Source organism: Sarcophilus harrisii, chromosome 1, assembly GCF_902635505.1.
Source record: "Sarcophilus harrisii chromosome 1, mSarHar1.11, whole genome shotgun sequence".
NCBI lineage: Eukaryota > Metazoa > Chordata > Mammalia > Dasyuromorphia > Dasyuridae > Sarcophilus > Sarcophilus harrisii.
In genome coordinates, this window is record NC_045426.1 from 10,007,578 (window position 1) to 10,019,969 (window position 12,392).

At 38.3% G+C, this 12,392-nt stretch overlaps 1 protein-coding gene across 5 annotated transcripts in view; it reads left to right on the forward strand.

Annotated features, from left to right (window-relative positions):
* CACNA2D3 (calcium voltage-gated channel auxiliary subunit alpha2delta 3) overlaps positions 1-12,392 on the forward strand; it is a 1,010,949-nt gene that overhangs the window by 379,171 nt on the left and 619,386 nt on the right. For 2 of the 5 annotated variants that reach the window (XM_031952110.1, XM_031952116.1), the window contains exon 1: positions 11,798-11,959. The exons of 1 other annotated variant lie outside the window; for it this stretch is intronic. In XM_031952110.1, coding sequence (XP_031807970.1) covers positions 11,930-11,959 — 30 coding nt within the window. In that variant the 5' untranslated portion in view covers positions 11,798-11,929. Of the gene's footprint in view, positions 1-11,795; positions 11,960-12,392 lie in introns of those variants that run through there. 2 more of the 5 variants (XM_031952119.1, XM_031952106.1) reach the window with 2 other exon arrangements.

Sequence of the window (12,392 nt, forward strand, 5' to 3'; positions counted from 1 at the left end):
TATCTATCTATTATCTAGAAATCTTTCCTATATCTATCTATCTACTTGTCTGTTTTGAAATGAAATGTCTTCAGGGGAGTATTTCATAACACACCTATTGTGGGAGAGATGGGATCAAAAAGCTCTATATTTAGTTTCTGCTTCTAATGTTTATTAGCTATGACTGTTTACAGTATATCTATTAAGTTATAGAACTTTTTGCCATGCTATGAAATACCCACACCTTGATTTATTGGCCTAAATGTCAGGGAAACTGGAAATGTGACATGCTCAATCCTCTTTTTCCTTTAGATGTCCACCACACAACAACATAGAGCAGAGTGCTAGAACCATGATATAAGAAATAAATTCTCTGAGGGCAGGGATTACTTTTCATTTTGCTTTTGTATCACTATTTCTGTCATTCAAATTACATGTGTTAAGTCCTTATTCTGGGCCAGGCTTGTGCTAGGCACTAGGGATACAACTCTTTCTCAAAGACTTTATTTAGACTGTGAGGTTTTTTGAAAGCAGGGAAACTTTTGCCTTTTTTTGTATTTCCTAATGTCTAACAAAGTATATATATATATTAGGAATTTAATAGCCATTTATTGTCTGTACTGATTGGCTTTTGATTGGGGACCAAATAACTACATATATAAACATATACAGAATAAATATGAAGTAATTGAATACAAGATTGATGAGGAAGAAGAACACTGACTCTTGAAGAATAGGAGGGATTCTCTAAAGCAGAAGTGAGTATTGAGTATTGGGTTTTGGCAATGCAAATGCTTGGAAATGGGATAAGGAAGTTAAGGAATAAGGATTCCAGGTGTGGAAGAGAGAGTAATATTCACTGAGGCTGGAAAGAGAGGTTGGGACTAAGCGGTTAAAGACTTTAAAAGTAAAACAGAGACGTCATTTCATTTTAGAGTGAATAGAAAGTCACTATCATTTATTGAGCACAGAAGTGAAGCAGCCATGTAATTAAAATCATTTGTGTAACTATGGAAGATGGGATGGAATTAGGAAAAATGAGGCTGGGAGATCAAGTAAGAGAGGCCACTGCAATAATTTGATTGAGGAGTTATGAAGAGCATTCTAGCCTTGTGAGTAACAAGAAAGGGATGGACATGAGAGATGCTGGAGAAGCAGAATTAGCAGGACTTGAAACTGTTTCAAAAGAAAAGGAGAAGAAATGAGTGGACTTGTAGGAGAAGAACAAGGGAAGAAGAATAGTATGAAAATCCAGGCAGGAGAGAATATACAGGAATAAGTGGTCATCATTATCAAAAGCAGCAAAGAGGGCTCAAGGAAGAAGATTATGAAAAGGCCAAAGGTAATTTGAGTGATGAGGTCTGAAGCCAGATTGCAGAAGGTTGAGGAGTGAGCAAGTGAGAGGAGAGAAAATGGAAGCAGTGAATATTATCAGATTTTTCTAGATATTTATCTGAGAATAGGAGAAGAGATAACTGCAGGTATTCAGAAGACTTGATAGTGTCTAATGAAGGTTTCATATGGGGTGAAAATGTACCTTTGTAGATAATAAAGAACCAATAAATAGAGAGGAAATTATTGAAGATTAGAGAAGGGTGAAAGATTTGTCCAATTGCCCATATAGAAGGGTTGATGTGAGCAAGGAGAAAGGCTGCCACATTACAAGAGCTTGGAAGGAGAGAGAATGGTGGAGAATGTCAGTGTTTTGTGATGAGAAGGGGAGCAGCAGGAGCTCACAGTAGATGGCCTCAATTTTTTCAGTAAGGGAGATTCAAGATCCTTATTTGAGAGGAGAGGGGAGGGAAAGGTTTAAAAGTTTGATGAGAGAAGACGTTTTCAATATATTCTTTGGGAAATGAGATGGGGAATCAATTGGAAAGGAATAAAAGACCTGCTTGCTATTATAAGAGGCTAAGTAGTGTTACATACCATGAATTTCTAATATATTTAGTCAAAAGAGTTATGTAATACTCTCTAGCTATATTCAGCAGTGTATTAATTGGGCTGATGGTTGTAGATGGCTAAAGTAATCAAAGGTCCAAGTTGCACAAGACATGAGAAGAGATATAAAAGTGGCTGAGAGATTGCAGAGGACCGAACATTGATGAATTGAATTGTCAACACTAGCATGGATATTGGATAGGGAGGAAAGTGAAATCAGAGCAATGGTAATGACCCAAGAAATTCCTGAGAGGTGGAAGTTTCAAATGTTAAAATGAGGGAGAACAATTTGTTGGAAGGACTGAGGTATAGTGAGAGATACAGTAGTAGGAGAGTTTTAGGTTAAGAAACTAGAACACTTTTGGGTATAGTGAGACCCAGAGAATAACCATCCCTATGTATGATTGAGCTCAGTGAAGTAGTTGATCATAGCATTCAAGGAAATTGAGAAATGGCAGTTTTAGGAAGCTTGGTGGGATATGAACATGGATGTTGAAATCACCCAATATAAGGGCAAGATGCTGGTTAGTGACTGAGGGAAAAAAGGATAAGGAAAGTAAGAGGTGGTGGGACTTTTTTTTTTTACCATGGGCACAGTGGAAGGTGGCAGGTAAACAGGGTAAGAGCTCCTGCTGCCAGACCTCCATTTTCCTCTCTGATGTCTCTAGAATGAATGATTGGGGAGAACAGAAGGTATTTTGCAGCTAGTCTCCAGGGTGACAGAGGGCACTGGGGAGGAACTGAGTCACATTCACTGACTTCTCCATGTTGAATGGTTGTGTTAGGGTATTGGAGTTGGTAGTATAGACAGTGCCTTACATATAAGTGTTAAATAAATGCATATGATTTTTAATTTGATTTGTTTAGTATTAAGAATACTGAGCATGAAGTTCTATGCCATCAAAACTGCATAGGTCACCTTCTACTCATGGGATCATGGGCAAGTTGCTTTACCATTTCTGGACCTCAGTTGCTGGATTTACAAATGGGGATATTCCTAAGAGAGCATAAAAGAAGGAAAAAGATCCATATATGCAAAAATGTTTGTGGCAGCCCTTTTTGTAGTGGCAAGGAACTGGACACTGAGTGGATGCCCATCAGTTGGGGAATAACTGAATAAGTTATGGTATATGAATGTAATGGAATATTATTTTTATTGTTGTATAAGAAATGATGAGAATCAGAAAAGCCTGGAAAGACTTATATGAACTGATGCTGAGTGATGTAAGCTAAATCAGAAGAACTTTCTACACAGTTAACAGTAAGATTATGTGATGTTCAACTGTGATAGACTTTACCCTTCTCCATAATGCAATGATTCAATGCAATCCAATGAACTTGGCATGAAATACGTCATCCATATCCAGAGAGACAACTATAGAGGGTGAATGAAGACTGAGGCATAGTGTTTTCACCTTTTTATTTGTTTGTTTTATATCTTGTTTATTTTCCTTTATATCTGATTTTTCTTGCAAATTCATCAACACAATGAATATGGAAATATGTTTAAAAGGATTGCACATTTTTAACCTATCTCAGATTGTTTGCTGACTTAGGGAGGAGGGAGGTAAGATAGAAAGGGGGGAAAATTTGGAACATAATGAGTGATTGCTTGGGGTGTGGGGGGAACTTCATGAAAATATCTGTTTCCATTTTGCTTAGTTCACACTATACCCCAATGCTTACAGAAATGAAACTATCTTTACATGAATTTTAAAAAACAAAACACTGTAGGGGGAAAAAATGGAAATGTAAAACTACTCTATAAAATTGTTGGTAGAAAAACAGTGTATAAATGAGTTATATGTAAATACTATTGTTACTGGCTAGAATAAGCCAACCACACAGTGGGAGATGATTGAGAGGATTTGAAAGGGATTCATTCCCAGAATAGAGCATTCATTATGTTTGGGAAAGAACCTCAAATGTCCAGATTCCATCTCTAGAATAATCACAATTATGATACATAGGTCTTTGGTCCCTACAGTGACCCTTCTTTTTAATTTTCATTTTACAGGTGAAGAAACTAAGGCTTAGGGAGATTAACAGCTCATTTTAAGATAAATAGTTTTAAATTTTTGTATATTCACTAATGTGAAATTTGGATAAGTCCTGAAAGCCTTCTAATCAAACTTATGGTGACAAGAATATTTTCTATACCAAAAGCCAGCTCCAATAAATAACTGTCCTTTGTTCCCTTGAAAATCTATGCTGAGAGGCAACCGCACAGTCTCCTGGGCCCACACTTTCTACTTTAGGACAGTACTTTCCATATGACTGTTTCTCTAGTTTCTCCCCATTATTCCTACTTGTACCTTCTGTGGCCAAGGAACACAAAAGTAATCTGTCTTCCACTTCAAAACAGCATAGTAGTCAGCACTGTGTTCCAACACAGGATTTGTGTTGGCAGAGGCATCTATTGGAGGGGGAAAAAGGTGCTGTATAAGGGGAAATTGAGAGAATCCAGAGAACTTGTCTTCTGCTTCTAGATTGAAGCACATCATGGGAAATTTTCTTTCTTTTCTGGGTCTCAGTCTTCAAGTGTCTGAGCCGTGATGTGAACTCAGATATTCCTGATTCCCAGAAGGATTTCTTCATCAAAGTTGGCTTCCCTGTAGAGCATCAGGCCTGAGCCAGGTGTCTTATGATAAGACAGACCCTTTTGTTCTGAGTGGACATAATCAAAGGAAGGTAGTTTCAGATGCTTGGTATCACATCATGAGGTTGTGTCCTCCAACTCGTGGCAATTATCCAACTATTAGAACCATCCTCGTAAATTAGATGAGGCAGAGATGTTGCCATGAAATTGGCAGCCGTTCCTGTTTTCAGTGCAGGAGATATAGATTCACAAAGGAAGAGTTAAAATTAACTAGACTCTATGGAGCATATTTCAAGATATAAAATAATTAAGAAAGGCTTTTTAAAACCACAGTTGCTTGCAAGTTACATGAGCAATTAAAGATTTTAGGGAGTTTTAATTATACTGTATTTTGAATGTTCCAAGTCTTTCTGTAGCTTTCCTTAAAAATCTTTATAGTTTTTATGCTTTCTCCATCATTGATGTCCCACATCTTAGAAAGGAAACCTACTATGACTCCAAAGCAAAATCAACATGGCCAGTGCAGCACGGGATCAGATTCAATTTCACCTTATCTAGAAATTAGCATTTGATTCAAAAAAGTCTCCAAAGAACTATCAAATTTCCTATTTAATGTCCCTTTGGGGTCTTCCTATCTCCCACACACAGAACAGCTGTGTGTCCACTAAGGCCTTTCTGAACAACTGACAAAGGTCAACTGGGTTTCCCAATACTGTTTGGATGGGGAATGAGTGATTGCTTGGGGTGTGTGTGGGGGAACTTTATGAAAATTTCTGTTTCCATTTTGCTTAGTTCAAACTCTACCCCAACAATCATTTCTTTTTTGTAGCTGCAGAAAATATTTTATCAAAGTCTCTTCAGCTTAGAAGTGTCCTGCTGATTCCTTAAATATATGTATGGAGCTTGGACATTGGCTTTGACGAATGCACGCTGGTTCATTTGCCTCCCACAAAGGAAAAACTTGCCTGTTTCTTGGTAGCTTAAACTCCTGTGTGTCAAATAGGATTGGCTGTTGTCTGCTTGAACTCTGGCTGTGGTCTTGTGCTAGACATCAATGGCAGTTGATGTTGAAATCTGAAATCCACTATATATTCTGGTTTACCCAAGGTGGCTTCTGGGTTCAATCTATTACTGCACAAAGTAGGGATGTCTTGATTTTTGGCGAAAATATCTCTTTTCTTTCTACTCTTTCTTTTTGTACATTAAGTAATAAAATAGAAGAACAGATCAAAACCAGTGGTCACATGAAGAGCATTTGATTTGATACAATGAGTAGTTATTGAACACATATTATGCCCTAGATATTTTACTAGGTACTAGGAATGAATATGCAAAACCCAAAGTTCCTACCCTCAAGGAGTTTAAATTTTGTGGAAAGGACTTATGTAGATAAATAAATATACATAATTTATGAAATAAATCCTAAGTAATTTTGATGGAATTGAGCATTGTTAACTAGGGTAATAAGGAAAGGCCTCATGTAGGATCCCTGTGGTATCTGATCTTGCTTTTAAGATAACTGGTGATTCATTGAAGCACAAGTGAGGAAAGTTAAAAAAAAAAAAAAAGCATTCTACACATGGTGGGCAGCCTATAGATGAAACAGTTTATACAGAGAATGCATCGCAAGTGAGATTGGTTGTCTTTCTGCCCAGAGATGACCATCCCTGGCACTAATCCAGCTGCTAAATCTCTACCTGTAGCTCTCAGGATGCTGTTTTTGAATTTTGGTAGCTTTATGGAAGACTCTGTGAGGATTATTATTTTGGCTCCATGGGCCCTCTGGGTTAAGGAGGAGTTCCTCCCAAGGGACCCTTTATTGAGAATGAACCTTTTGACCATCCCTCAGAGGAGGCTATAACATTATTGAATTATATCTGAAATATAGATGGGGATCAACAAACCAAGTCACATGAGCCTAGAATTCCAGGAGGCAATTATGTAAAAAGGTTAGGACCATTTCCCTTTTTGACTCCAGCTAAAAGTCCTCCTTTTCCAAAGTGACTTGGCTCTTAGGAAGCCCAGCCAAGGGCAAAATCAGGCTAAACTGAAAAGCAGGTCGGTCTGGGGGAAATAAATTGGAAGTCAAACTGAGGGAGGATATTAGAGACATGAAAAGGTAAAAAATGTTACAGGGGAAAAGAAGCAAAGAGAAGAAAAATTAGAAAGGTGCATGTCAGTTATGAAGGAACAGAGGGCATATGATTGATTGTTAAGCAGCCCACTCCAATCCTGCTCATGTTACCTTATTGATTATAAGTGATGGTAAGATAGCAGTGTGAAGTTTGCAAAGCACTTTACATACCCTGTCTTTTCAGATTTTTACAATAACTCCAGTGTTGATTAATGTTGTGATTATCTTAATTTTAACCAATAAAAAAGCAGAGACTCATAAATATTAAATGATTTGCTATTACATATCTGACATATGATTTGAACACAGAAATGCTCATTTCAAATCTAGCTACCTTTCTCTATATCCACAAGAAGGTTTTTACCCTTTGTTTTAAAACCAGGAGATAATTATGTTATCCTGGTTATATTGTCTCAACTGAAGTCACAGTGACTGAGGCAACTAGCTTTATGATTTTTACTCTTATTTACCAATAGGAAATAAGCAGCCTGTCATGGAAGTGTCATTGACCTGGGCCTAGGTCCCATCTCTGTTATGAATCATGTCACCTTGGGCATCTCACCTCTTCCCTCAGATTCTCAGAAAACACTCTAATACACGTTCACCAAGGTAGAGATGGACTGTGACCTGACTTAGCACTTAAGTCAGAAAATCACAGAATATAGCTGTATTGATTTAAGAACAAACCATCCATTTCTCTGAGGTTTTCCCTGAGGGATTCTTGGTATAGATGATTAGAAATGTCTGCAGATTCAGATTCCAAATAATATCAACTATATGGGAATCTTGGGTAATATTGGCAGGGGTTGGAGGAAGGTAGTATAGTATAATAGAAAAATTATTGGGATAGAATGAAGAAGACCTGTTTGGATTTGAACCTCAAATTCAGCCTGTTTGGGCAAGTTCCTCTTTGAATGTCAAGTGAAAAATAAAGAGATTGAAGGTCTCTCCAGCTCTGAGGAGCTTTGATTCCTAGAAGAGTTACCCAAAGCCCAGCTTTTCTGGGAGGATGAATTCCATACACTTGGGTTAGCTCTATGACTTGGCTACATCATAGCTACTGAACACTTCAATCGTGTCAATACAGACTCAGGGAAAATGTCCATCTCATTAGGCACAATAGTCCTTCTGTGTCAAGGTCAGTAATTTAGATGAACTTGGGTCAAGTACCATCAGAGCTCATAGTGGAAAACTCATCCCTCAATGTGGTCAAAGGGAGCCCTAATGGAAATGTACAATCTTTGTAGAAGTTATGATCCTTGACTCTTGTATTTATATCTCTGGTGTTTAGTACAGGGCCTACTGTCTATTAAGTGAGAACTTAATACTCCCAAGTTGTTTACATTTGTTATTGTTCCTTATTAGAATATATACTTCTTTAGGACAACCACCATGTTTTTGCCCTTTTGTGTGTCCTCCCCTCCCCAGTCAATGCTTAATAAATTTCTGGCACAAAATGGTTAATAACTGTTTGCTGACTGATTGACTGACATTGTGACGTTACATAGGAAAGGACAAGTCTCCTAAAAGAAAGGCAAATAGAATTTTTAGGCTTGTTTTCCCTTATAGAATAAAGTTAGACATGTACCTATTCCAGATCTTTGATACTAGAAGGCCACAGCACAGGGTAGAAGAATTCAGCTTTATTGTCCTACACGTACTCACAAAATCAATAAAACATAGACTTCTAAAGGGTTAGCACTATTGTCATTTTTGTCATGGCACCCCAAGTTCCTGGCACATGTAAGTACTTCATAAGCGCTCATTTCCCCGAAATGAATACATATATTTCCAGTCTGCCTCATAGCCACTTGGGTGTAATCTCAAAGCAGCGGTGATGGCCACCACTCTTGATGCCATGAGAAGAAGTCAGGCAGCTGGCCATTCCGACATATTTTGAGCAGCCACTCCCTTCCCATGGTCACGCATCCCCTTTTGTTGTTTTGTTCCAGGCTGTGAAATATCCTCAAAGGCATCTCTTAAAAGATCACTTGCCTCACAAAACTTTCTCCAATACTCTTGATGTCTGAGAAATAAAAATAAAATATTCTCCTGAGAAAAGAGGTCAGCTAGTATTTTTCCAGTGACTCCTGAAGGACATAAGCTTCTTGTGGTTGGATGCTTTTATTTCAGCTTCCAGACACTCCCTACAGATCCATTTCCCTCCATCATTCCTTGTTTATTTAATGCTGTTTATTCACATTCAGTAGCTGGTAGTTTTGTCCCTATAGTGGAAGAGGTAACTCCATTTTAATCGTACCAGCATTTATTAAGTACCTACTATTTGCTAGACTCGGGATACAAAGACAAAGTGGAAAGCATGATTTTTGCTTTTAGAGAGCTTACATTCTAGTAAGGGGATGGGGGAAATACAGTGGGCCCACAGGTGAATATTAGAAGCTAATTACAAGCAAATTTGAGGAGGAAGGAGAGGCAGTAACAAGTGAGAATTCTCATGGCATTATCTGGAAGGATATTCACACAAGGATCATTTTCTTTTGTGGAATCTTCACAGTTCTGGCTTAGGAGAGGGGTGGAGGAACAACACGATCCAGCCCTTGGAAGCAGAATTGGATGTGATGATTCACACTTCCAACAAAAGCATTTATACCTACGATACTTAAAATGCTCATTTCTATGGATAAAATGTTTGTGTAATATATCACTCTTGGCACATTAAAAAAAAAAGCCAGGGCCATGTGTCTCCTTCCTTATCTTTATAAAATCTTTATGAAAATGATCTACACACATTTCAACAGTATCCTTGATGAAAATAGGAGAATGTTTTTGAGTTAACAGAGAATAGACAGAATTTTGGACATCACTTTGTTATAGCAGTGTACATTTTTTCTCAGCATGAGATTAGTAATTATAAGAGCTGACATTTAGCTAGGGATTTAGAGAGATATATCACAGAGATAGCTTTGTTTAGAAATCCTCTGCTTATTGCTAGCAAGTGAATTATCCCAGAGTACTGCCAGATTTGGGGTTTGATACCTTTAAATTGCAATAGTACTAATGACATGTTTATTGGGAATAATCAACAAGTATATGTTAAAAATCAGACTGAATAAGTATTAGGCAGCTCTTACTTCTCTCTGTCATCAACAGAGCCTTATCTAGGTTCTTGATTGTGGTAGCCTACAGAAATAATGAAGGTCCTGCTAGGTCAGAGAAGCAGCAATCCCCTCGGAATGGCTCTGATTCATAGGATATTAACATCAGCCTCTGAAGAATTAAGATTACAAGTGCTTTAAAGGGCCCCGGACAGACACATGTGAAGTGTATGAGTACCCCAAAGTGGGTCACTGATGGCTCCTTGTGCACCAGAAAGGGCAATAAAAGATGTCACATAGGGAAGGGAAGGGTGCTCTTGAAAGGGGGCTGGCCATTCAGAAAGGAAGGATGAGAAACAGATAAGCAGTGAGAAAGCTTTTCTGGTATGGATCCGATATCAAAGAATTTTGAGGGAAGCTTTCATTGTTTGAGGTGGAATCCCTCCGAAAGCTTCATGGGAAGATCTGGGAATGTACAAGAGTGATCAGTATCTTTGGAGGAAAAATGTACATTGATTTGATCATTGGCCCCTTGCCATATTGAAACTTGGAACAGAGCACTTTGAAGGGGTTCTGTTTGTTAGTCTCCACGGTTTAGGATGGATACTGACAAGCTGAAAGATGTCCAAAAGAAGGGAAATATTGTCACATCTTTGTCTTAATTTCTCCTCTTCCTCTTTTTTCTTCATCCTTTTAGATCCATGGATTTGGGGGTATTTGGGTAGAAACTTCCTTTATCCATGCAGATAAGCAGTTTTATTATAACAAGTAGTTTGACAGTGTTTTCTAGGGCACTAAGAGCTTAGGTGACTTGTCAAAGATTGCATCAGCAGTATGAACCAAGGGTTAGGACTGGAATCCATTTCTTCCTAACTTGTGTTTTGGTACTCAGACTATTATGCTGTGGCCAATTCCATAGGGCCAAGGACTTTGAGCTTGAAAGGACTTTAGGGATCAGGTGATGATGGGACTTAGATCCATGAAATATTAGGATCATGGGAAGGAACTAGAGATATTTGGCATGTGGAAGAGATTGGAGTTTGGGATGAGGATATGATCTCTGCCTTTTAATATTTGAAGGGGTGTGTGAGAGACAAAGATAGAGACAGAAACAGACAACCCCCCCCCCCATACACACACACGCACTCAGAGACAATCAGAGACAGAGCTAGATAGATAGAGAAATTAAACATATTAGACTTACCCTGATTGTTGTCCTCAGAAGACCAAAGCAGCATTAGTATCAGTGGGCAGAAGTTGTGTTAAAACTAATGCTGATTCCTCTACTCATTTCTGGACTTCTAGACCAGACTAAGAGACATCAGAATAGAGAGGGAGTAGGGAACTGGACTAAAACCAGGGTAACTTGGATTTATGTGCTGCTTCTGATTCACACTTATTGCATGACCTTGGGTGAGTCATTTAACTTCTCAGTGCTCTAAACACTTCTCCAAGACCAATGTTGCAGGCAAGATATCAGCTTGCATTGATAGTAAGTGTCCTTATCTAGTTTTCTTCTTTCAATGAGATCATAGTTCTTATCCCTATCCTTATAAACACGGATTAGAATTCATTTCCTTCTTCCCTGTTCTGTTTCCTACATATGTGTGCCCAATCACTCCATTCCCCAGTGGATATTTTCTTCCCTGCCCTTCTGTCAAAGCACAAGAGAATATTCTTAATATAGAGCATATGTCAGTCCATCTCCCTGGGCACGTGGAAGTGACTGTCATAATTCGGTGATTCAGTTTAAGTTCAAAAGACATCTGGTCGATTTTCCTTTGCTTTATTTTCCACCCAGGTTCCTATGTGAAAACATGCAAAATTAATTTCCAGGGAAGTTAATGAGGGGGCTGTCTTCACTGTTTTTAATCAAGGGGCTGTTTTGTCATTGACGTACATGAATATGAGAAGCATCGGTAATTTTATCATTGTAGATAACTCATGGGATCATAAGTTCCTCCACCTGAGTGGGTCCCAGCTTATCTGAGTTTGAGACATAGGGAGGCAATTTAGACACACATAGGCTAAATGTGTTGGCCAGTCACCTAGCAATATCATTGTTACAGGAGTTATTGGAGCATTGAACATTCTGGTTCCAACACCAGCTCTAGCAAATATCAAAAGAGAAATATTTTGGTGAACAACAGAGCCCTGCACGTACCATGAAGGAATTTTCAGTTTCACAAGATTTTGGATCATAAAACACATCAAAATTATATGGAAGATGATTTACTTTTTGACTTCAAGGTAAAAAGAAATTGGAGAATGTTGAGAGAAAGACAACTAGAATAGGGAAGAACTTTCAGGGGCAATCATGTGAAGATCTTTTTAAGGAACTGGGCATGTTCAATGTGAAGAAAAGCAGATTCAAGAGAGGACCCCAAAGTGATTTTCAAGTATTTTAAGCCTTGTGATATAAAAAGGGGGCTTTGTTGTTTGCTGATGGGTCATTTCAATCATGTCTACTTCTTAGTGATCCTATTTGGCAAAGATCCTGGAGTGGTTTGCCATTTCCTATCCATCTCATTTTACAAATGAGAAAATTGAGGCACACAGTCTTAAGATCACACAGAGAGTAAAGTCTTGAGGCCAGATTTTGAACTCAAGTCTCTCTAATCCCAAAGCCAACACATTATCTACTACTGGCCACCTAGATTCCTAGAAGAGGGATTAGCTTTGT